This window comes from Macaca mulatta, chromosome 2 (assembly GCF_049350105.2).
Source record: "Macaca mulatta isolate MMU2019108-1 chromosome 2, T2T-MMU8v2.0, whole genome shotgun sequence".
Lineage (NCBI taxonomy): Eukaryota > Metazoa > Chordata > Mammalia > Primates > Cercopithecidae > Macaca > Macaca mulatta.
The window spans coordinates 32,231,331-32,257,909 of record NC_133407.1 but is presented as its reverse complement, the minus strand read 5'-3'; the positions used below and the strand labels follow the sequence as shown (position 1 = coordinate 32,257,909).

Genomic DNA, 26,579 nt, shown 5'->3' with positions numbered 1-26,579 from the left:
GAGAAGCTATTGTTCAAGCTACTGTACATCGCCTCCCGCCCCCACTCAAAACACATGAAAAGTTATTCTGCCCTAGAAAATATAGGTGCCTTAGCCAGCAGGCAGGTAAACATCGTCATGGTCTATGCCCTGCTTTTGTGGTCTGATTCATTTTCTCTGTCATTCTCTCTCTCATTCTCTCTCTCACGCTCTGTCTCTCTCATTCCTTCTCTCCCTTCCTCGGTCTCTGTATCTGTATCTCTGTCTTTCATAAGTAGAAACACACATACACACTGTGATATAAGAACATATAAAATCACATCTAAAGATATTGGAATACAACTTAAGGCGAGTGCAAAAAAGGGCAGAGAATGGGCAGTGCAAAAAAGCTGGAGTTGTCGAGGGAGAAGACTGCTGGGCCCCGCATGATAAGGCCTTCTCCAAACAGCATCCAGTTTGGACACAGTGAAGAACACTGACAATCCCAGGCCAATGTGCCTTCAGTTCCTTAGAGAAAAAAAAAAAAAAAAGCTTGAAGACAAAAATCACTGTGAGAATCACAGAAATGACAATGAGGCATCTCTCTGTTTTTACTTGAAATAGGTATGCATTTTTAAATGCCCCACTTACCTCAGGTGGGTGGTGAATTCTAACGCACTTTCATGTCAGTTACCTCTGCACACCAGTGGGAGGCATCCCTGAGTGCTCTCTGACAGCTGAATGGATCTTCTCAGAGATGCCCTTATTCCAGCACTATTTCTGCAATGTGTAGCAGGCACTTGTCCTTGGAACCTGTTTCCTGCACTTGGGAATGAGGCGATGGAGACTGAGGAGCCCCAGATGGGGGCCAAACAGAACCTTGCCTGGAGTGGGCTCCTCGTCAATGTGTGTGTGGACGGGGCACGGCCAGGCAGGGCAGAACTTCCTGACCAGCCTGGAGTGTGTGGAAAGCAGACTGGTTAATAACAGGCGCCATTCCAGCTCCTATCATTATGCATGGCACATAGCAAGAACTTAACAAATACTGATTAAATGAAGAAGAGTAGCAGACAGTTACTTCACATTTTTCTACGTGCCAGGCCTTGTTCTAAGTACATTGCTTATGCTAACTCATTTTATCCTTTCAACACTCCAGTGAGGCTGGTGCTGTTATTGTCCCCATTTTACAGATGGGAAGACTGGGCAGAGAGAGGCTGAAGTGCCCAAAATCAAACTAGAAAAAGGCAAAGCAAGGATGTACATGATTATGAGTATGAAGCAGGTGCTGTGCTAACTGCTTACAACTGTTATTTCATTTGACCCTCATAGCACCCTGTGAAAAAATATCATTGTCCCCATTTTATAGAAGAAACTGATGCTCAGAGAGGTTAAAATAATTCCCACTAATAAGTGGCAGACTCAGGATTTGAACCAAGGACAATCTGACTTCAGACATAGACATAGGAGATTAGCTCCCCCTATCGCTTACTCAAGCGAGTTCTTACGCTGTTGGGAAGCGGCCTGGCAGTGTCCAGGGTTGTTCTATATGCCTGCTGGGCCCTGGCTGACTGGGCCCTGACAACCAGCATCCTGAGACTGGCCGGAGGTTCAGGGACAGGCTGGGGAGGGGTGCAAAGGCCCTATCTGCTCCCTTCCAGTTGTCTGGGGTGTTCTCACATTGGCAAGGGCAGAGTGCTCCCTTCCTCTGAGTGGGTCAGAGATGCCATTGACAGGCCCCTGGAAACCAGAACTGCTGGTTTCTTCTGGCCCGTGTCTCAGATGCCGGCCTCTGGAAATCCAGCCCTTTCCTCCTCTCTGAGACCATCTCCTCTGGAGGGGTGCTTTCCTCTTGGCACCTTTGTGCCACATGGGAAATTCAAGTGTCCTTTGGTCCTTTTGGGGAAATAATCCTGCCGACAAAAAGACCCCTTCATACCAACACAGGAGAGAGAGGGCCCAATTTATCACTGGGCAAGCATTAACAGACTTGCATGAAAGTGATGCCAAAGTCAGGACAGAATTTCGCACAAATTTATACACTAAAGTAGAAGAAAGAACAATGAAAACTTATCTTTTTGTCTCGAGTGACAAATGGATGGGTCTTGTGATTGTTTCCTGTGTACCTCCAGAGACTCCTGAGTTAAGTTCCAAGGTGTGTGTTAATATTCTACGGATCGGAATGTCCTAGACTTTGCATTATAAAATCTAAAAGTCAAGAAGGCTCCCTAAAGGGTGCCTCCCACCTCAAAGGAAGTAGCATCATTTTATCCTTACTGTGTCTTCTGAAAAACCACCAATATTATTCCTCCAAAACACCTCTTTTTAACAAAAATTTAATGACGTGACCCTTCCCATTTCTCTGTGCATCACTTGGTGGGAATCTACAGTGAGTAGAGTTTACCAAAAACTTAATGTTTATTACCTATGTTATTTCCATTACCCTGGGAACCTCCTTTTATTGATGCAGAAACAGGTGCTAAATAATTCTCCTAAAATTGATGTGGAGGAGCTGAGGCTTGAACCCAGATATTTGACATCAAATGTCTCTTCTGTACTCTCAAAGAATGTGTATATAGACATTCTATAGCAAGAAAAGAAAGGTAATAGAGAAAAAGATGAAGTTAGTAGAGGTGTTTTTTATTTCTTCAGTGTGTAAGCGCCATGCCACATTCTAGAATAGAACTATTCAAGAGAACTTGCTGTGAAGATGGAAATGTTCTTTACTTGAGCCGTCTAGTATGGTTGCCTCAAGCCACAGCACATGTGCACATGTGTACCTGAAATGTGGTAGTGTGACTACTAAGGCACTGCCTTCTTAATTTAATTGTATACATTTTAGTTTAAATTCAGGGCTGAGCACCGTGGCTCACACCTAGAATCCCAGCACTTTGGGAGGCTGAGGCAGGAGGATCGCTTGAGCCCAGGAGTTTGAGACCAGCCTGGGCAACATGGCAAGACCCTGTCTCTACAAAATATAAAAAATTGGCTGGACATGGTAGCACATGCCTATAGGTCCAGCTGCTTGGGAGGCTGACCGCAGGAGCTGGAGGCTGCAGTGAGCTATGACTGCACCACTGCACTCCAGCCTGGGTGAGAGAGAAAGACCTTGTCTCAAAATAAGTAAATACACACGTACATACATACATAAATTTACATTTAAAAAGCCACACATAGCTAGTGGCTATGTTGAACAGCGCAAAAGCCTTGCTAGGCACATCTTGAGATGTCACCGAGGCCAGTAACTGACTGGCTGTTGGCTTCAGACCTCAGAGTGAAGATCCTGCAAATGTCAGCTGCCCGGCACCCACATGAAGTATGCTGCCCCTTGGGAAGGGGAACACATGGGCGCAGAGGGTTTCTGGCTGCACTGCCCTCCTGCAAGCTGGCCTGGGCTTGGGCCTACCAGCACCAGAGTCCCATGACTCTGGTTCCCCCAGAGGCCCTGGCGCTGTCCATTCACCACCATTCTAGGAGTGCTGCTATTCGCTCTGCTCCTCCTCTTCCTCCTCCCCATCCCCTAGTCCAGAAGGGCAGCAGTCCTCTCGAGTTTGCCTCTTCAGATATACCAGGACAGCTTCATCCAAGTATAGAAATAGTCACTTGCTTCCTCAAAGTCACTTCAGAACAGAGCTGAAAGGAACCTTAGAAGTCATTCCTTCATTCCCCCTACTCCCACCCCATTTTACAGTTGAGAAGCCAAGACCTAGAGAGGTGATCAGTATCATCTTTGGCCTCCTTGCCCAGGGCAGTGACCCACTGAGTCCACAGATGGGGCAGGAACACGTGCGTGTGCAAGAAAAACAGGAACCATCTGGATGAAGTCAGGCATATTCCTTCTGCCTCTTTATGTCCACAGGATAGTTTTTTAAATTGATGATGAGGAAGGTACATGTTTGGCAAAGAGGACAAAACTTCCAATTGTTTAACTGCCAACACATACACTGGGGTCACTTATTGGTGAGAAACATTTCTGTCCTGTTCTTACAGATTCTCTGTAACATAATTCTAGTTTTTAAACCCTCCCTTGCACTTACAGATTCTCTGTAACATAATTCTAGTTTTTAAACCCTCCCTTGCACAGAGATTAGGCCCCAGTTCTCACAAATAAAAAATGCTTGGAGCATTTTTATTGATTGCATGACATTGTTTATCCATTTTGAAATGAGTAGTACTAACAATCTTAACACTTTTCCAAGCAGAAAGTTCTCCTTCATGGCTAACTTTACTGATTTTCCCCCTCTAACTCAGCATGGTATGGAGAGAGCTTAGCCAAGCCGAATGGACAAGTCATTAATAGGCTACATTCTGCTAGGAATATGTAAGCTATATATGGCAGACTTTGTTTAAGGTTCAGAGTTCAAGGTTTCAGCTATGGTCATGCGGATCGTATCAGACTTGAAGTGAGAGCTGCTCTCCTGATTTGAAACAGTCTATATAACAAACTGTTGGGCACCATTGAAATGTATCAGGGATCTCGCTGCAATAAAAACACTCAAAATGAATCATCCCAAAGTTCTAGCAACCAGGAAACAGACACAGTAAGGTGAGTAGTCTAGGTTCCCATGGGCATTCTAACTCATTTTTAATGACATCTTATGAGTATATGGCCCCATTTCTCTCTGTAATTAGATCTAATAAATACCTTCAAGAGGATGTTTATGGCAGGCTTTGGAATATTAACTCGTTATTATCAGAGTTATGTTGCTGAAGGTGAAGCCTGATTTTGAATACAGAAACCACAGCCAATGCCTCACTCACCTCAAAATGCAAATGTAGCAAAAATTAATCCAATGGGACTGTTGTCTCGTGTCTGGCCAGAAAGATGAGAGTAACTAACTTGTCTGAAAGTTTCAACTGCTTCCATCTTACGCCTTGGAAAGTTTTTCAGTTACCCAAACACTACTGTAAAAGAAATTCAATGGTAGTTGGAGTCAAAAGTATTTGTACTGAAATGCCAAGCCAGTTATTTAATGACTGTGATAAATTAAATTACTTTTCAAAATTATTCACTCCTTCCCTCCACCACCTCCATGGAAGAATTGTATTTCCCTGCCCTTGACTTTAGCTCAGCCATGTGACCATTCTGGCCAATGAAACACTGGCAGATCCAACGCAGGCCAAGACTTGAAATGTGCATGGGCAGTGGGACTTGGCTCCTGCACCTGTCCCAGCTGGTTCACTGGGCCAAGAAGGAAGAGAAACCTAAGACTGGACCCAGACTTAATCTGCAGTTTAGAGTCATTCAGCCAAACCCAACCAAGATCAGCCAACCCCCAGCTGACCAACAGACACTTAAGCAAGAATAAATGACTTTTGTTTTAAAAAGTTTTGGGGTGGCTTGTAATGTAACAATTCCTGATTGATACATTGGCAAAGACTTAGTTTCAGTTACTATGAGGATATGATATCAACTTCATAGTGTGATCTAAACAATGCGATGCTATGATCCCTTTACTCATTGAAGACCAATAATGTCCCACTCCTGCCTTGACTTCCCCAATGCTGTATGTTACAATTTAGCTAAACTGGGACTACATTTCCCAGAATTCCCTTCCCTGGTGGTCCTGGGTTAGCACTGACTACAAGATAATTTTTCTGCAAGATTTGGAAGCCAGAAGTAAAGCAGCAGACATGGTTTTTTTTTTTTTTTTTTTTAGGCTCTGAAGGCTGGAGCAGGATCCCAGGAACAGTGGGTGCTCATGCATGTTGCAATCTGCTAGCTTGCCTTGTTCTGGGCCAAGTACTTATGCAACTCTGTGGAGACGGCTGCCAGCTTCCCCTGGGAGTCACCCACAGCATTAAGGTTGGAGATAGTGAGACAGGTGTAGGTTCCGGTTTGTATTTTCTCTTGTTCACACCAAGCTTCCTTTTCTGACTACCAGTTTGGCCGACCAATTACTACTTTAGGCTCAACATCAGATGCAGAGATAACCACCTTCCCTGGATGCCTCCACTAGCTCCCATGCCATGTGAAGTCTAATCCTTATAACACATCTCCATTCTCTCTCACTCATGGTTCTTCAGCTTCTCTGGATTGAACCCTGACACATTATGGCTGAGTCCATTGTTGTCTAAACCTAAAAATTCAGAAAAGTTCCTTGGAACATAGTCTTGATTAATTTATTATGGAACAAGAAACACATAAGATTAAACTATCATTTATTGAGCCCTTACTAGGTGCAAAATCCGTGCTAAGTGCTTTACATGCATTATCTCATTTAATCTCATAAAATAGTCCCCAACCCCCTATCTAGTAGCCTTACTCTCATCACCGTCATCAGTTGGTGGTTCGGAGATACCTGCTAGCTACAGTAATGCTCTAAGTCCTCACTGCCATTAGGAACTGTACACTGGGACCCAACGCCCTCTGGGGTGAACCAGGTGGCCTGTGCTGTCCTAAAGTACACACAGGTAGTGCCCATTGATTTTTGTCCAAAGATATAATCTTTGACCCTATCAAACACTCAGTTCTCCCCTAAGTATGAAGTCTGGCCCCAAATATTTGCCTAGTGACTGGGTCCTGATACCACAGTCAGATCTCACATGGGAATTGCCCCAAGTGTCGATCCTCCTGGACTGAAGCAATGCTGGTGGCCCTGCGCACTCATTGGGATCTCCTACTCCTTACTGGGCATGTACCCCCATTTGGGAGCTACTTCAATTACCAAATCAAATACCTCTCACTTGCCAGAACTGGGACTGAGGTGACCACCTTCCTTGGAAACAGCCTGCTGGGCCTACCTGTGCCTCTGCAATCTACATTGGTAGCTAGGTTAGTTTCCCAGCATTTGTCCTATCTCAGCAGGTGCTGCGGCAAAGTTTTCCAGGTTGTACAAAGATGAAAGCTAGGGGGGTTTCTAATTAAGATATTCAAGTGGATTTGAGTGGCTTTTCAGTATCAGTAACTGTGGTAGTTATGTGCTATATTAACTTGGCCAAGCTGGAACTATTTCCCAGTATTCTCTTCCCCATATGGTTCTGGGTTACAGATGAGTAAAAAGGAGAAACTGGTGCAAGGTTTGAAAGGCAGAAAGGAGGCAGCAGCTGTGATGCTGGAGAGCGCTCCAGTGTAAGGTGGTGAGAGACAGCTGCAGAGGCGCTGGTGGTTGGCTTTCATCTTCCCTCTCCTGCATGCCTGGGGCTTCTTCCCGCCAGCTTTACTGACCAACAGCAACTCCAACCCCACTACCGACGCTTGGCTGTAAGCTCAGAGGTAATCTCGCCAGAGACGCATAGACCCTTCCAGACTTCTTCACCAGCCCCTTCCAGGGTTCCCACTCCCGCAGCTGGACATTCTTAACTTCCAAATTTCCCCAAAGTTTGAACTTGTCCACCTGCGCCAGGGCTTGAAAAGGACATGCCTTTTTTCCCCCTAATTTGAGTGGTAAAGTCTGAAGACCGAAAAACAATTTTCTTTTTTAAAATGCTAACTTGCTTTCCTAGAATTTGAACAATATTCATTCATACATTACAAAGAATTGTCAAAGAATTGTTTTGTTCTGAGTTCTAGGGCTCCTCTGTAAGTGCATCTCTGCAAGTATGCAGAGAAAGGTGGAGAATCCCCCCACTCTACCTCCACCCGTATTTTAAGCCTTTGGTGGAATTGTGATTTCTCTTTTATGTGCCCTTTGTTTTAAACCCTTAGCAAGGAATAATGTGTAAACTGGTTTCCCAGTCAAATATGTAATGATGGCAATCTGCTAGATAAGAAGGGAATGGCAGGCATCCTCAAATGGAGTTAAAGAATCCTAATTACTTACACCTGCAGAAGCTGTTGCTTTTGTAAGGTATGTAATTAGCAGCCAGCATGTGCTGGAAAATGTGATTGTCTGTTTAAATACGGGATGCAGCCTGGAGGCCACCCAGTTTAGAGCTCTACCGCTGTGTACATTGGCCCAGCCTGGGTTCTCCTGGCCACTTGTTAAGGCTGACTGCATGCCTAAATGCAGTGTGTGGCCAATTGAGCCCCCTGTCTTTGTTTCATGTGCAAAGCAGGTGTGATCATTTTAAAAAATTGGCTCCTTTGGGCTGGGCACGGTGGCTCACGCCTGTAATCCCAGCACTTTGGGAGGCCAAGGCGGGCGGAACATGAGGTCAGGAGATCGAGACCATCCTGGCTAACACAGTGAAACCCTGTCTTGACTAAAAAATACAAAAGATTAGCCGGGTGTGGTGGTGGGCGCCTGTAGTCCCAGCTACTCAGGAGGCTGAGGCAGAAGAATGGCATGAACCCGGGAGGCAGAGCTTGTAGTGAGTGGAGATAGCGCCACTGCACTCCAGCCTGGGTAACAGAGCAAGACTCTGTCTTAAGAAAAAAAAAAAAAAAAGGCTCCTTTTACCTTCATGAGATGTTCTGCTTTTCTAGCCTAGTGGTTCTAGGCCTTGGCTACACATTAGAATCGCCAGGGACACTTTTTAAAAAATCCTGATGCCCAAGTTGCACCCAAATCAATTAAGTCAGACTCGCTGGGGCATCAAATTTTTAAAGTGCCCGAAGCGATTACAAATGTGCTGTCAAGTTTGAAAACCAGTGATTCCCAAACTTTAACTGCATGAGAATCAGCTAGCAGGCGTTAAAAGACAGGTTGCAGGGCCCTACCCCTAGATTCAAGAAGAGGGAGGCAAGGGTGTCCAAAACTGCACACTTCTCATATTTATGCCAAGAATACTGTCAGTGTTTGCTGTGGCTTGGATATGGTTTGTCCACACCAAACTCATATTGAGGCTTGGTCCCCAACGTAATGGTGTTAAGAGATGGTGAGACTTTTAAGAGGTATTTGGATAACAAGGGATCTGCCCTTGAAGAAATGAATGACATCTGGTGGGAGTGAATTCTCCCTCTCCTAAGACTAGTCACCAAGAGAGGGGGTTGCTATAAAATGAGGCTGACTCTCCAGTATGGTATCTTTGCACATGCCCGCTTCCCGTTCTTCTTCTCCATCATGTTAGGACACAGTACGAGACCCTCACCAGGGTCATAGTATGAACTCCAGGCTCCATAATCATGAGCCAAATTAACCTTTATTCTTGATACATTATTCAGTCTGAGGTATTGTTACAGCAACAGAACATGGACAAAGAGAAAGCTCAAAACAATGTTTAACTCCTTTTGGAGTTAGAATAGTTAACTATTTTTTGCACATGACAGGGGTTAGTGGTCATGTTTTATAGATATTAGCTCATTTAATAATTTTCACACGGCTGTTTCCTTCTCAACCTTCAGGTCTTAGAAAAAGTGTCAGAGATCAGACTCCCTTAAAGTCACCTGACCCAGTTACTCTCTCCCATATCACCTGGTTTGTTTCCTTGGGGGCTCTAACTCATCTGTAATCTTGCTTCTGTCTCTTCTAGTTCCACTGTTTCCAAATGTAGAAACCCAATCTTCTTCACCTAGCGCCTAGCATGTGACAGGTGCTTCTCTGTCTAGTGCGTAGCACATGACAGCTATTTTTCTAATTGCACAATGAATGGGTTCACACAGCAACCCTGTGAAAGAGGTACTACGATCTATATTTCACAAACCAGAAGATAATTATAAAGTAAATTCCTGGAGATCACAGTGGAGGAACTAAGATTCTAATTGTCTTCTGACCAGAGCTAGGCTCTGAAATCACTCCAAGAATTGATCATCAGCCTTAAACATCAGTCTTCTTTCCTGGTAATAAACTGAGTCTAAGAATGTCAACTTTGTCTTACTACCACTTGACTCAGTTATTTTTTTCCCAAATAGCAATAACAATCCAGAGCCCAAACAATTTCCTTATTTAAAAACTACTGTCCAAAACAAAAAGCCTATTAACAATACCCCAAAACAATTAAGATTTCTACCTCATATAAAGTCATAAACATTTTAATTCAGAATGTTGACATTTAGAAGAAAAACTACAGAAAAGCAAATGGATTTGAATTATCTGACTTTATTTAGCATGCAATGCAATTTATTCTGGCAATAAATTAATATGTGCAGTTATAAAAAATGTTGGGTGCTTTTTCCAAGAAAAATGTTTCTGAATGTGCACAATAGAATATACGCAGAATCCTTTCCACAGTCGACTTCGTAATTTTTAAACTCATAAGTGTGGTAACACCAAGTTATGGAACAATGGACTTTTTCTGTAATTCATGATTTAGTTTGCGTTTATAAAGGTTTTAATTGCCTTTTCAGTTCCCACAAGCTACCAAGCCTGAAATTTAAAGAACTGACAGCTGAGAAAGGAAATCACCTGATCAAGTCTCCTAATTGTACAGCTGAAGAATCCAATGGCCTTGCCAAAGATTACAAAGCTAAAAAGGGACACAGCCTGGATGACAAGTCAGTTTTTATATGTGCTCTAGAAATGTCTTGAGCTAAATAAGGCACACGTATCACACAGAACTTTAGTCATATCTCACAGTCCAGTTTTACTCTGCTTTCTCTTTATTTTTTAGAGAGGAGGTCTTGCCCTGTCAGATAGGCTGGAACGCAGTGGTGTGATCACAACTCACCACAGCCTCAAACTCCTGGGCCCAAGCAATTTGCTCATGGCCCCATACCTTGCTAATTAAAAGAAAATTTTTTAGAGGCAGGGTCTCTCTATGTTGCCCAGGCTAGTCCTGAACTCTTGGCCTCACACGATCCTCCTGCCTCAGCTTCCTAAATAGCTGGGATTACAGGCACGAGCCACTGTGCCTGGCTCTGGTTTTACTTTCTGCTTAACACAGGATTCAATCTTGATGTGTTCCTTTATAGTTCACAAACTTAGTGACTCAATTGCTTTAGAAACAAACCAATAAATGATTTTATTTAGAAATAATCTGATTTAGAAATAAAACCATTCCCATTACTGCAGCATTATCATCAGTCACTGATTGCTAATGCTTTTCATGCTTCTTTTTTCCTGGGATGTGTGAACCTGGCAACTTTTCCTGTTCTTCTATGTTCTTAACAAACCCACATCAAGGGTGTCTGTTCATGTTTGAAATTCATCAGCATCAGAAAGAGCTAACATGTTGGCAATATCTAGAAAACCATCAACATGACTGTGGGACAGTTCATTTTGCTTTGCAGCTGATGCCACCATAGTGAGTGAGTACTCTGCTCTGTTCATCTGAGCAGTCACTTTGCTTTTGCAAAGCAGTTGTGGATTGCTTCTGGGATGTCAGTGTCCCAAACAGCAATGAGATTTCTCATCACATCCAGAATATGCCACATAATGTACCGAGCACTTTCAGCATACAATTTTTGGTAATTTACTGTCTCAGCCTAGTGGCTGCACATAGCCATGCTGCTGGCAGGTAAAAATGGCTACTCACTTGTTTTAACCTCCAATGAATGTGTACAGTACACTTACCAATAAGTAACACAACATTTACATTCTAGCAAGCTATTTTTCTAATTGCAGGAGCCATTCCTAAAACAACCTGACAGACATCAGTGCATTAACATTTTTTATTTATACACAGTAAAGTTGTGTATATAAAGGGAATTTTCAAATTTCCAATGTAAATGATTCTAATTTCTTGCTATTCTTAGTACTGCAGCAAAAGAAGAATGATAGCCTATCTTTATATATTTCTTTTTCTTCAGGGCAACATTTCTCTGCAGGAGTGAATGTCTGGTTTGGCTGCATGTTATAGAGGCTTATTAAATATGCTCTCATGGGCATATTTATTCACAATAGATCCTTCACTTTCAAGCTCATTCTCTGTTGTCGATGCTTTACCTTGTAGTACTGACACAACACTGTGATATGCCAAAAGCACAGCTTCCAGCCACGGAAATCTGACATTAACCCCTATCTGGAATGCAATTGCATTAGCCTTATCAAAAAACAAAAATTCAGATACAGAAGTATTACTTGCTCTGATCTGGCAAAGTCATTCAAACATTTCATTTACTACACTGGAATGCTCTGCTCCTCTCATTCTGTCACCAATTTCACTTCTTTTGGATGTTTTTCATCTTGTCCTGACTTCCAAGGAATATGCAGAAGATAAGAAAACTCCTCATTCTTTCATCAATTTAGACTTACTTTCTTGTTCACTAACTTTTAGCTCTGGAGACATTGTGACCTCACTGTATCTTCTCTTTAATACTATGACCGAATTCTCTGCATGAAGCATTATAGAAATGGCATGCTGAACAGAACATGTCCATCCTAATGAGAAAACTGAGGAGACTGGCTTGGTATAGAAACTGGAAGTGTGGTACTGATGAAGCAACTCATTTTAAATTTAGAACAGCAAAGCTGATGTCAAATTTCAAATGAAGGGCTAATTTCAATTATCTTAATAACCAAGTCAAAAATACAATCTCTTTTTTATTAAGAAATCCTAATGACTGAGGTAGATGATGCTGTTATCAGATACTGAAGGAATTTGGTTTAAAATATGAAAATGATGAAACCAAGGGAAAGAAAGCACTGTTTTGAAATAATCTTCTTGTAAATTTAGATGGATAATTAAGAATGCTTCCAATTTAAGGTTCTTAGCACAAAATCCAGATATGTCATGTTATGGACTTGCTTCCTGAAGATGAAATCAGCAGTTGATGGAAAGAATCCACACTCTCACAGAACAGCAAATCACAAATGGTTGTCTCTGTGAAACCAGTAGCTCTGCATTTGATATTTCTATCTGGGCTCATTTCCAACTGTTCAGGATTTGGATTCCTGAAGGCTTCTTCAGCATTTAACTAATTCTTTGTTGGCTGAAGGGGCTGGGACTGTTTCTCCACACACAAACTGATCCTAAGACAGAGTGAGAAATGACATTAACCAATAAATTTCCGTGTCACAAATGCATTAACATTAAACCTTCATTTTGTTACAGAATCAATCCAGCTCTGTTAATTTTGTTTTTCCATTGCTATTATCATTTCATTGGTCAAAGAGCCAATGACAGCACTAGAATTAGAATCTTAAACATGTATCAGTTTTTGATTCTGAATTCATTATTTAATATAAAGCATCTTATAAACAAATATCCCCATCTTCAGTTCAGAGCAACCACTTCTCAGAAATCACATAAAGATATGCCACATCTTTTAAATTTCTGTATTACTACTTACACAAAACTTCTCCACTTTAATATTTGGTCATTCAAATACCAGTCCTCTTCAAAGTAATTACTTCTTCTAACTAAAAGGGACGGGTCTTTATGTGTTTCCCAACACAGATAATCTGCATCGTTAGCTACTTTGTAAATGAAGTTCAATCTCTGATCATTTATCCTGGCTATGTCAGCTACCACAAAAAATCTCTGCTTCCAAGGTTATCCCTCACCTCCAGCAATCTGATTCCTGAAGGATCAGCCCTTACTCTGTCCCTGCTACTCTGCTGTCCAATATTTGGAACCCTTTCACTGTGCCCTTTGGAATTCATGGTCCATTGTTAGCACAATGCTCCACATTCTCAACCTCTTCATCAAAATATCCTTTTACCCCCAAAAGCATTGGTAATATCTGGAAACAGTTTGAATGGAAACAACTGAGGATTGCTATTGGCATCTAATAGGTAGAGGCCAGGGATCCTGCTAGACATCCTATAATGCGCGAGATATCTCTGGACAACAACAAATTATCAGGTCTAAAATGTCAATAGTGTTGAGGCTGAGATGAAGTCATATTCTTAAGGACAGTTTCCCCTCTAGGCCTGTCTAGTGGAGGCTCTGTGTTCTCAGAGTCCTAGTACGAGAGGGATTGGAAATGGGGCTAGTTCCTCCTTTTTGCCACCCTTCTCCTTTCCTGTCTAAAACCTATCAGTTTAGAATCTTATGTCTTGAGACTACCGCATTGCTATTCTTCTGTTGCTGTCATTTATCCACCCTGGATGCCATATTTCAACTCTTCTGGACCTCCACCGTATTCATCCTACCATCCTTTCACTGCCCCTCACTCCCTTCATGTTCTCTTTACATAGTTCACATTCCACAGTTGGTTATAACAACTCTTCTCTCACTCCTTACTATTCACTTGGGAAAACCATCAACCTGGTTAAATCTAACTTTCTGTGTCTATATTCACTTATGAAGGCTGAATTTCTACCACTTTAAACACTCTCTTGATCCTCTATCACCACTGGTTACTGTCGCATGTCTCTGCTCTCCTTTGCAGCAAACTCCTTAAAAGAAATGCCTATACTCACTGCCTTCTGTTCTCTCATTCTCTCCAACCAGTTTTCTGCCCGTTGGTTTCTTCAATCATGCGCTGTTCCTGTTACTCCATGGAAACTGCTCTCGTCACCATCACAAATAAACTCAGTGTTACTAAAGCTAATGGTTTATCAGTGTCACATGACAAGGATCACCACTTCCTCGACCCTTTCTCAGCTGGTTTCCAGGATTTGACACTGCTGATTTTCCTCCTTTCTCAGTGGTTGCTTTTTTACCATCAGCTTTGGTGATTCCTCACTTCCCTCCCTGACTTTTTAATACTGGAGTGCCTTAATGCTCAGTCCTGTATTTTATCCATCTCTACATTCACAGACCTGGTGATCTCATCCAATTTCATGGCTCTAAATGCTGTCTGTCACTGATAACTCCAAAACTGACATTGCTAGCCAATCTCTCTCATGAACTCCAGACATATATATCCAATTGCCTTCTCAACAGCTCAACTTGGATGACAGACCTCTCAAACTTACTATGTACAATTTCAACCCCTATACCTATAGTTACATTCCCTCAATTGACAGTAACTCCATCCACCCAGTTATTAAGGTAAAAAATATTGAAATCATCCTTGACTCACTCCTTCACACCCTATACAAATCAGTCATTCAAAGCGTATCCGGAATCTAAGTACTTCTCATTACTTCCATTGCTGTAACCAGGTCCAAGCCACTCACCTCCTTCTTTAATTAGTGTAACAGCCTCCTAACTGGTTTTCCTGTTTCTATGCTTGCTCTCTATAGACTACTCTGAACACAGCAGCCAGAATCATTTTTAAAAAAAAACTTAAGTTGGATCATAGCACTCCTATGTTTGAAAATCCCCCAATGGTTCCCTATATCACTTACAACAAGAGCCTAAATCCTTAAAGTGATCCACGACTTCATCTTGGACTATTCTCATCCTGCTCTGCTCTGGTCACACTGGCCTCCTCTTTGTTCCCTGATAAAATCAGGCATGTTCCTGTCTTGGGTCCCCTTCACTGAACGATCTTTTGCTCGACTCTCTTAACCCATACCCTCATATGTACACGGCTCACTTCCTTGCCTCCTTCAAATCTTTACTTAATAAGGCCTTTCTCAGTAAGGCCTGCCATGATCACCCTATGGAAAACTGCAACCTCCTCCCAGACCAGCACTCCTGATCTTCCTTACCCTGTTTGCTTTCTGTTGCAGAGCATATTTTAATACAAGAATGAATAATTATATTTCTAAATTATAGTCTAAATTATAGCCCGCTTCTCTAATGAGGCTCTGTGCCTTATCCCCTCTTTCCCTATATTCATTTTTGAGTACATTCTTCAGAGTGTTAAGCTCCTTACCTAAATTTCATTCCAAGTACTGAACTAAACTTTGGGCAGGAGTGGGCAGTAATAACATTTTTTTTTTCTATTGTCAACATCCTTGGGTGAAAGACAATAGGGCAACTAAAGACTAAAATGAAATTGTAAAGCTGCATCTAGGAATTATATCTCAAACAAGATAATGCAGAATTCTATGTATAAGCCAGGCATGAAATACCATACAATTGTTGCCTTCAAAGTAAGTCTAGCTCTAAACAATTTTAATTACATATTAAATAGAAGAGAAATATAAAAATTGTCCATTAAAATAATCTATATACTTTCTTCTATTTAATAAATAATAATTTTCACTAAAGCTAGATTTATCTCTAAAACTAAAATAAATTATGTAATCTGAACTTTAAACATTTTAATTTACTATTCGGCTGTTTATCAATGGTGTTTAAAACCTGCCTAAATACTGCACTTTACCTAACACAATGAAACATTCTCCTGCTCTCATCACTGACAGGCTGATCTAAGTCCTTGCCCCTGCCTTATAACACCCTTCCCCCGTTTTAAAAATTATATCCCTTACTTTGTCATAAATCACTTTTATAATGAGAGAGCAGCTAGGACACGTTGCAACGTCTTCCCCATTCTCCAAATCTTCCTACAACGAAATCAAACACCATGTGGTCAGCATAGTCTTCTCTTCGCCATATCCTCCCCCAAACCTATCCCACCCCTAGATGCAAGTCTCTTGGTGGCTTGCCTTCCCCGCAAGGTGGGTGAGAACCCCAGGGCCTTCAGCAGGAAATGCCGACATCATTTTCCCCTAGAAACACCTAGGAAAGTTAGGCGAGTTTCAGTCGCCCCAAAAGCCCTGGGAAACAAAAAACGAGTCCCCTCCTCGACAGAAATATCCCAGGCTGGGACTCTAAGGTAGCGATCGGGCAGAGACAGAGGCTCCCCGCCGCCCTCTCCCTGGCCTAATCTAAGACCAGAACTACGTGCCTACCGAGAGAGCTCAGAGTATTAGTTGGGGTGGGGGGATGCGGGAGGAGGAAGATTCAGCAACGGGAAAGAGGGCGTGGGTGACACAGCGCAGCAAAGGCTACCCAATGACGAAAGGAACACGGCGGAGCCAAACTGCGCTTGCTTGGGTGAACCGCCGGGCGGGACCCTGAAGTTACCTTGGTGATGGAGAAGTTATCTCCACATGGGCAGGGATAGAAATACGTCTCCGAGTCCTCGTCATATTGGAAGTCCTCGATTTCCACCTCGTCATGAAACACTGCCATGGTCAGCGGGCGTCGCCGATGGGGTGACGCCCCGGCAGTCCGAGACCAGCTCCGATGGTCTAACTTGGCCGGAACCGGCCTAGGCTCGGCATCATCAGGTCGCGCCGGGCAAGGACCAGCGCTTCCGGCGCATGGGCAATGACGCAACTCCTGCCTGCGCGGCCAAACGGATAACCGTTAGCGGTCACCATGGAGATGGCTGAGCTAGGGGCGGAGACGGCTGAGCTAGGGGCGGAGACACTGGGAAGACGGCACGTCTTGCTCAGCGGGGTCGCGCACCGCTCCTCCTATTGGATGGCAGTGACCAATAGAATGTGGGGCTCGCCCGCGCTGCTGCGTCATGTCTGGGACCGCGGAGTATCCCAGGTGCCGGCAGCTAAACGTGGCCGGGTCTGCAAGCAACACCAGCGGGGAAAGTTTCCCTGTTTCTTGTCGCCTGTTTTAACGCCTTAAACAGCCCGCTGAAGGCTGCAGCAGGTGCTAGGTAGCATCCTACCGGCCCTCGGGAAAGGCGGAGTGGGGAGGCGAGAGCACCTTAGCCTCCTTGACCTCCCTTCCTGGTGACGGACGAACAGTTTCGTGGAATTTCGCTTCACCGAGTGACCTTGAGCCCAGGGCGACGGTCAGCTTGTTAGTTCCTGGCTGCAGGTACATTCCGCGTCTTTCTCACCCCAGAAGTCTTAAAATATCCTAAATTGTGTTGCTGAAAGGACCAAGCCCTGGAAGGCAGGGATTGAGTTTTAGTCTTCTGTTTGCCAGACATATAACATTATTAACTACGATGATTTGTAGTAATAGTAATAACATCAGCTTTTATCATTGGGGAGTTATGTGCCAGTTCTTGCACTAAGTGGAATTGTCAGCTCTAGGAGTTTACATGTTATTCCATTTTATTAGTCTTTAAACTGAGGTACAGAGAGTTGGGCATCTTGACTAAAATCATGCACCTGGGAAATAATGAAGAGCTTTTCTGTCTCCAAGGCCCAGGGACAAATTACTTATGTGAGTACCAGTTTTTTCTTTGCGAAGGAAATGGTGTCAGTAGGCAAGTTTATCAGTGTGAGGCGTACGTATGCCTTGAAGCGAAATGCAGATAAAAGGCATTTTTGTCTTGAAAGCAGTGCTAGTGCCTGTTTTGGTAAAACCGAGTCCATTGGGTCTTACTCAATTACTGGGCATTTTAATATCTTAATAGAGAAGAAATGCATTGTAGTGAAAAAAAAAAAAGCGCTTTTGAGAGAAGATCTGAGATCGGAATCTTCAGTTGTTGATTTGCTCTGGCAAGTGGGAATTTATATTCTTTGGGCCTTATTTCCTCTTCTAAGAAAGGATTGAAGTAGAGATAATATAAGATCCTTTTTAGATGTAACGTTGCACTTTTGCATGGAAATTGTGAGTTTTACTTGGTTCAGCAACGATATATAACATTTAGTTTACATTTACATAACATATCCCTGTGCTTATATTTACACACTCATATGTTGGCATAAAGTTACCAATTTTGTGCACACTTAGATGAAGCTCCACTCAATGTAGCCCTTTTAAAGCTTGAAAACTTAAAGGCAGAGGAGTTTTTGAGGGAAAATCCAGAAGCTATATTACAGGAGTTTATGGAGGATTATTTCAAAGGCCTCACAAACGCTGAATTTTGCGTAATTATAGATTTACCCAGCAGTTAGGAAACATTTGTTAAAACTTGTCAAGGATTAACTGTGATGATTCTGCTCTGGGCAAAGGAGACATCCCAGCAAAGCCCACACAGCTTGGAGGCTGCTCCATTGTTGACACAAATACTTACCACGAGCCTCTTGGAGACAGGAAAAAACGGGAGATTCTCCGTGTCTGTTCTGCAGTCCCTTTGATCATTTTGAGGTTGGGAGCCGTCTTTACTTCTTTAGTCCTTCTGAGTGTAAGTACTTGAAAATTCATTATGAGCCATTTTTATATGTTGAGGAATGGGTGTAGTCATATTTGGCTCATGGGAGGTATAAATTGGTAGATCTTTTAGAAAGCATTTCGCATCTATCAAAAAGAATTTGCTCAGGAATTTTAAAATCTGAAGTTAGTAGTCCTAAAAGTTATAGGCGTTGTTGGGTAGTTTTTCTTTGTAATGTTCCAACTTTTCTTTGAATGCATGTTACCTAAAGTGGAAAAAACGAATGAGCTACTTATTAATAATAGTTGACTCTGTGTTGGTCATACACTGTGACCAAATCCTTATGTGTATTATGTCATTAAAACAACCCGGTGAGGTATAAGTATCATTACCCCCTTCTTTAACATTGAGAAGCAGGAGGCTTAGGGGCTGAGGAACTTGCCTAAGGCAAAGCTGGTAAATGGCAATAAGCTATGATGAGAACTCAAATCTGTCTGACCCTAGAATCTAGGCTTTTAATTAACAGTAATGTCATTTTTGATGTGATGGTACTTCAAGCAGAGCTAGATTTAAAAAGCAGCACTGCAGCTCTGCAGACTGCTGAGATCTTCCTCTAAGCAGTGCTTGGTCCCATGAGACCTAGATTTGGGGAGAGGAGGTTCTCTATGGCTTTCCATATGTTTTCATCGTGGCATCCATTGATTGTCCCCACTGTCTGGTCAGAGATGGCTGCTCTTAACGTTCTGCCCAATTTGAGCTTGTACCGTGCTGAAGAAAGTAAAACCATATCCAAGCATGTAATGTAGTTTATTTTACTCCACCCAGCACTTTTAAAGAAAACATTACAATGACTACTAAACTTTACATTTATTCCTAAAAGGATGGAAATATTTTGTAATGACACCCTTTTTGACCCTGAGAGTGTAACATAAGCAGATTTATTAGTTGCTATAGTAATTTGAGATCACAAGTTTATTTATCATAAATGTTAACTAACACTGCTTATCCAGGAAACAACAATGCCTAGAGTTCTTAGCCTAAGTTCAGATTTAGAAAACTGAGGTGGACAGATCATGAGGTCAGGAGTTTGAGACCAGCCTGACCAATGATGAAACCCGGTCTCTACTAAAAATACAAAAATTAGCCAGGCGTGGTGGCACGTGCCTGTAATCCCAGCTACTTGGGAGGCTGAGGTGGGAGAATCACTTGAACCTGGGAGGCGGAGGTTGCAGTGAGCCTAGATGGTGCCACTGCACTCTAACCTGGGCGACAGAGCTAGATTCCATCTCAAAAAAAAAAAAGTAAGTCATAATTGTATAATGCAAAGTGTATTTGATGAGTGCTGTTGTATATCAGGCCAGAGGGAGTTGTTTATTGGCAATACCAAACCTCCACCTCTCTAGGTTGTTTGACAAGGAAGAGAAGGGGTCAGTGTATTAGGACTGATTTAATAACACTCTTGCTTGCCAGGTACTTTGGTAGACGTTTTATTTATTCCTCTCAGTAATCCAGTGAGGTGGCATGGGTAATGTTAAAATGGCTAAAATTGCTGAAGATTAGAAAGCAGGAAGGAGTCACACCTGAGCCCAGTTCTGCTGATTTCAAGTCAAATGCTCTGTGTATACTACTTGTTTACCAAGAGGAGCCCCTTTTCTTCCTCAGTGACACCTGATTCTAAATTGGCAGATGTCATGATTGTTCTTTGAACTTACTTAATTTCAGTGCATTTGTGCTTGTTGAGGCATTCCTGGCTTTTCTCTGTCAGTGTCCTCTCACACCCTGCCTAATGTATCAGCAAGTTTTGGGGCTCTAATTCCAAAATATATGTCATGTTCATCTACTTCTGCCATCTCTGTAGCTGTTACCTTATTATAATCTTAGACCAGAGTCTTTTAACTGGACTTCCTACTTCCACTCCTGCCCCTCTCTATTATCCTTCCCACAGCAACTTGAGCAGTCCTTTAAAAATATAAATTAGGTCTTGTCCTTCTCCTGATTGATTCAGACTTTGCAGTTGCTTCCCGTTACCCTTAGGATAAAATTCCTACCCTTACTATAGGCTGCTGGACTTCATCTCATTTCACTCTTACCAGCTTACTGCTCTCCAGTCATACTGGCCTTGGTTCCTCTTCACATGTCGGACTTATTTCTGCATTAGGACCTTTGCTCTTGCTGGTCCTTCTGCCAGAGTAATCTGCCTTTAACATTTGCTTGGCTGCCGTTTCCTCATCATTCAGGTCTCAGCCAAGGTGTCATCCCTGGAGAGAGATCTTTCTTAATATTTCCCCCACCTACCCCATCACTCTTACTTCCTTTATCATACTCACCATAATCTATAATTATCTTGTTAATCATTTGTTTACTGCTATCTGTCTCTGCTTCATGATGGCAAGGGCCTTGTGTCTAGTTCTTTATTATATCTTCAAGGCCTAAAATAGTGCCTGGCACCCCAGTAATTGTTGAATGAACTCAGTATACCTGTTGAACTGAAACCATGTAATTAATCTTAAATGTTAAATTTAATCTGTTGCTTACAGAAGTTTGTTTTACTACATATTTAGTGAGTGTCAGTTTTATTTAGCATTTATTATAATTTTCTGCATTTCAGAAATAAAATTAGTTAAGATTTCTTGGTAAGGGAAGACCTGTGAGGATACAGACATTGATGGGATGTTCTTCTTTATGTGGTTTTAGAAATAACTTGATATATATTGATCTGCTGTTGTTGATTAAATACTTACAGTATGAAACCACTGGACATATTTCAAAAAATTAGCAGGTTTTTAATTTTCTGTATTTTAGGACTGGCATAAAGCTTTGGAAAGCACTTTGAACAGAATTTTATTAAAATGTCCTTTATTTACCAGTAGGTGGCACTCTTGGTCATGGTTACTTTTACAAAATAAACTCGGGATTTTAAAGAGAACTGCTTTTTTTTTTTTTTTTTTTTGAGACTGAGTTTCGCTTTTGTTGCCTAGGCTGGATTGTAATGGCACAATCTTGGCTCACTGCAACCTCCGCCTCCCGGGTTCAAGCGATTCTCCTGCCTCAGCCTCCCTAGTAACTGGGATTACAGGTGCCCGACACCATACCCAGCTAATTTTTTGTATTTTTAGTAGAGATGGGGTTTCACCATGTTGGCCAGGCTGCTCTCGAACTCCTGACCTCAGGCGATCTACCCACCTCAGCCTCCCAAAGTGCTGGGATTACAGGCATGAGCCACTGTGCCCGGCAAGAACTGCTTTTAAAATTAATGTTTGTTTTCCAGTTCAGTTGAGAAGGAGACCATTCAAACAGCATAATCATTAAACAATGTATCCTATTGTGAGGGCAACTTATTTTAGCAATAGTTGTCTAAAACATTGAACAGAACAGTATTTCCATATTTAACAATATAGTGGTTAAATTTTATCAGGGAACTTGGCCTTAAGTGACATATAACTGTGTCATTCTAGCCTTTGGTCTACTGTTTCCTGGGGTGGATATCCTAAGTAGAAGGTGTTAAAGACAGGCCAAGGAAGATGAACAAAAGAAGCTGTAAGATAAATAATCAAAAAAGAAAAATGGAAGCATGGAGGGAAGAATGAATGGAGAGCGGGTAATTGAGAGTGGGCTTGTTGTGAGGTGATGCCTACTGATTATAATGAACCTTTCCTTTGGCAGCTAAGAGGTAATAGTGCTTTTGATCAGTTCCCCAAAACATTGTTATATGTTGTTTTTGCCATTGCAGGAACTTTGTGAGAATTTTAATGCATGGAAAAACTGTCCACGTTCCAACTGCTGTACATCCAAAAGTCTCAGTGTAATAGCAGGACCAAAATATTCTGTCAATCAGCTGACCATATTCTTAATGACTACTAAAATCTCGTGGACTTCTAAAGTAAGTTTCAACTTCTTTCTTTCAGGGATGAAGGTAACATTATTGACTTAGAACATTTAATGGAGAGAAACTACATTTAGTGGTCTTGAATGAGGTCGAAGAGGCCTTCTGCTTTTTTCATTTAGTAAAGAGAAAAATAGCAAGTACCATGCTTATCCACAATGATGATGCAACATACTATGAAAAGAAGAAATGTATCATTTACCTAAAGACTAGTTATGAAGCAGTGAGCTTTTTAATATGATTGGGGTATAACGGAATAAACTATATATGACATATCACCATCAGATTTATTTATTTTTATTTATTTTCTGTCTTCATCTATTGAATGCCAACTCCCTAAGGTTTTTGTTTTCTTCATGCCTGTAGCACCATTGCTTACGCCAGTGCCTGCCACATACTGGACTCTTGATAGATACTTGTTGAATGAAGGACCAAATTAATGAATATGGAGTAGGAATGTAAACACTTAGCTTGAATATTTTGCTAACAGCAATTTATTACAATTAATTTATATACTGCCTCCCAAAAAGCTCAGAGAAAAAAGTATTCACATGCATTTTCATTTATTCTCAAGGTAACTAAGATAGAAAAGGACAGATAGAGCAATGTAACATATTAAATGTGGCCATTTTAGACAAATGTTTAAAAATTGACGTAGGAAAATGATATAAAAGGAACCAAAAAGAAATATCATCTGACTCCTAATCAGTGCATTTCTTGATAGGCTGGTAGTTTTTAGAATTTGAAATGTTGAAGAATCTCTCTGTGTGTGTGTGTGTGTGTGTGTGTGTGAGAGAGTGTGTGTGTTTAACTTTTTGTTGAAGTTCAACTACAAACAGAAAACTACAAAGATCCTAAGAGGACAGCTTAATCAGTTTTACAAAAAGTGAAAATACTCATGCAATCTGCACCCAGATTAAGAAACAACATTGTCACTGCCACCTCCCAAGGGAAATTACTAACTTGATTTCTGACATCATAGATTCATTTTGTCTGTTTTTATACTTTATATGCTTTAGAATAAAAGAATATCTGTTCTTTGGGGTCTGGCTTCTTTCATTCAGTATGTTATTTGTGATATTCATCTATGTTACTGCATGTAGTTACAGTTTGTTTTCATTGCTGTATAGTGTATCTTACTGTGTGAATATATCACAATTAGCTTATCTCCCCTAGTAATGGCATTTGGATAGTTTCCAGTTTGGGCTATTATGAATAGTGTTATTTTTATCAGTTTTGGTTTTTTAATATCTGGGAACCTTAAGCTTCTTGTTTGGGAACCACGGTAAATTTATCTTCCTCTTACACTTTACCTAACAAGAAATATAAAAGACTTATGTAGTGCTCTTTAGATAAAATACAATTATCAGGAAGTTACAAAATCTCCCTTCTTCTATAATAGCATAAGATTAGTCCTGTGAACTTGGTCAGAGATTTTAGAAAGCAATAGAGAACACGAATATTTGATAGCACCAAAAATTACATACTTATATACATAATTGTGGAGATACCTTGAGTCAACTCTAAATAGTGGAAGAAATTTTGTCAAGGTGAAGTTAGGCTCTTGGCTGCTTTGCTGGTAACTTGACTCATAATAGCACCAACAGAAATCCAAATTCTTCTTCACTGACCTTCTAAAATGGTCTGCTATTTCCCCACTTTTTAAAACAGCAGTTTGAAATTTCAGTTTTATGTTTTCCCAGGAAGCGCCATGGCCTGTGCTGCTGTTATGATTCCTGGGTTGTTGCGGTGCTCTGTTGGAGCCATCCGTACTGAGGCTGCTTCACTGAGATTGACACTCAGCACTTTGCGCCACCTTACTCTAACCAGGTGAGTTATTAAGCCTTCTATGTCATTTGAAGTTGATTTTCAAAACGACCCGACCTGCTGATGGTTGTGGGAGGCCTATCAGACTCCCGGAAAGGTAGCATCTTGGCTTCAGCGTGCATGCTGTCAGGTTGTTAACCCTTTTTTTTTTTTTTTTTTTTCCTGAGATGGAATCTTGCTCTGTCACCCAGGCTGGAGTGCAGTGGCGTGATCTCAGCTCACTGCAACCTCCACCTACTGGATTGAAGCCATTCTCCCGTCTTAGCCTCCCGAGTAGCTGGGATTACAGGCGGGCACCACCACACCTGGCTAATTTTTGTGTTTTTGGTAGAGACAGGGTTTCGCCATGTTGGTCAGGCTGGTCTCGTACTCCTGACCTCAGATGATCTGCCTGCCTCGCCCTCCCAAAGTGCTGGGATTACAGGCGTGAACCACCATGCCCGGCCAAAACTTCAGTTAGATGGGCAAATACTGGCCACTTTATAGGATCCATAGCGTTACACTGTATTTAGGATAACCATGATATTTCAGGAAAAACTAATTTTATTATTTTTGTGAAGATAATATGTAATAACTTAATTTTACTTTCTGTTAAAGCATAATGAAATCCAAAAGGAAAACTGATCACATGGAGAGAACTGCAAGTGTCGTTCGACGGGAGGTTTGTATCTTCGGGGTATGACAGGTTTTTCCGGCTACTGGCTTATGGGTAAAGTGTTAGATGAGTCTGGTCCTTTTGAAGGACAGTCGGGAAGTTTGTTATTTTTCTATATAGAAATTTTCTGAGCAGGACATATGATATCTGATTTGAAAAGATGATAGATACTCAAATTTTTTCCCTTTAAACTTGGAATGAATGGATTACCTGTTGATGAAGGGAGTAGAGCAGCAGTTGAGGGAGCCATCCTCACAGGTATGATGTTTAGGGTTATATTTTAGCACTAGAATTTCTTTTAGAGCCTACATTTTATGAATAGCTTACCTTTTTTTGTGTGTGGGGTCTTTTTTTTTTTTTTTTTTTGCATCATGTCTCAAAGTCTTTGTTCTCGTTCCTACTTTAGAACAATTTATTTCATCAAGGGAGAAAGCACTAACATCTGAGAAAGGAAAATGGACAAGCTCTTGTTATCCTTCTAATGTACAGATTTTTTCCACCATATTCAGACTATAGAAAGCTAATCTACCACCTGAAAGGGTGTCAAGGGCTGAGAAGTAAAGGATCCTCACCCTTTACCTCAGTGAGTAACCCCATTTTTATTTAAAAACATAAATTGGATATTTGATTTTGCTTTTTTGAATGTTGATCACTTATTCAGGTATATTTAGCTTAGGGTTATAAGTCTATTGAAGCTAACAATAAAAATCTATTTCATATAAGGAACGATTATATACTTCTACAAACATAGGCAGAAATTATATTGTCTTATTTAAATTTATCTATTAATAGAAGGATACACTTTAATGTAAAGGCATATTGTTTAGGCCCTACTTTTAAGGCTAACTTCTTTCAGAAAATTACCTTGGGACTAAGGGTATATGTTTGTCGATTCAGCTTAAAGTTCTTTTTTTTTTTTTTTTGAGAAGTTTGTAAAATTAGTTCAGCATAGTAGATTTAGGAGCTTGTGGGGAAGTACAGTTTTCACAATGGTAAATCTGAAAAGACCTTTTGGTTTGTTGAAGTGACCAAAAATGCTGATTCCGTAAATGTAAGACTTGTTAGGATTTCTTTTTAAAAAATGAAGGCCTTGCAAATTGTGAAAAAAAAGTGATTTCTCTTAAGACTCTTTCTTGTTGTATTTTGAGGCTGGCGGAATTAGAGCAGAGGTTGAAAATCTTTCTTTAGAAGGCCAGATAGTAAATATTTTAGCTTTTTTGGGCCATGCTGTCTTAATAACAACTTCTAATCTTTGATTTTATCATGTGAAAAGAGCCATAGACAGTATGTAAACAAATTTCATTTACCAAACACCCAGATTTGGCTCTGCAGGTAATAGTTTGCTAGTCCCTGAATTAGAGTATTCATTTCAGAATTTTATTTTACATACCAATTAATTTTAATAGCCTGCAGAAACCAAGTGAAATATGAGCAAAAAAGAATCATCATGCATTTACAACAATTAGTGCATTATTTACTGTTGAGCATCAACTGATATTTATTGAGCACCTCCTAATTTCGAGGACCAAAAGCTTTTTTGTTACCTTACGGAATTCTCAAAACTATGCCATAAAATAGATAATAATATTTTAAGACAGGTAAGATAGATAGATAGATAATAGTATTTTTTTTTTTTTTCTTTTTGA

The 26,579-nt window shown here is 41.1% G+C and overlaps 2 protein-coding genes across 28 annotated transcripts in view; one reads left to right on the top strand and one right to left on the bottom strand.

Moving 5' to 3' along the window:
- Nucleotides 1-9,855: 9,855 nt before the first annotated feature.
- DPH3 (diphthamide biosynthesis 3) lies at nt 9,856-16,788 on the bottom strand. 2 transcript variants are annotated; one of them, NM_001260520.1, is given in 3 exon segments: nt 12,280-12,686; nt 15,987-16,061; nt 16,585-16,777. In NM_001260520.1, coding segments are annotated over 3 exon segments (249 nt in total). In that variant the 5' UTR covers nt 16,693-16,777; the 3' UTR covers nt 12,280-12,620.
- Nucleotides 16,789-17,027: 239 nt separating this feature from the next.
- Nucleotides 17,028-26,579, top strand: part of OXNAD1 (oxidoreductase NAD binding domain containing 1) — a 62,373-nt gene continuing 52,821 nt past the window's right edge. For 6 of the 26 annotated variants that reach the window (XR_013413350.1, XR_013413351.1, XM_077990061.1 and 3 more), the window contains exons 1-6: nt 17,028-17,340; nt 18,429-18,601; nt 22,299-22,448; nt 24,155-24,281; nt 24,876-24,939; nt 25,340-25,516. Coding sequence is in view for 16 of the 26 variants with exons in the window: in XM_077990061.1 (XP_077846187.1) it covers nt 25,415-25,516 (102 nt within the window). In the remaining 10 variants the exon portion in view is untranslated. 26 annotated transcript variants of the gene reach the window in all.

Excerpts from the sequence above, each read along its gene's own strand:
- DPH3 (XM_015132178.3), bottom strand. The coding sequence starts at position 16,692 with ATGGCAGTGTTTCATGACGAGGTGGAAATCGAGGACTTCCAATATGAC. Across the intron at positions 12,687-16,584 it reads ATAACTTCTCCATCACCAAG|GATCAGTTTGTGTGTGGAGA; the intron begins GTAACTTCAGGG and ends ACTCTGTCTTAG.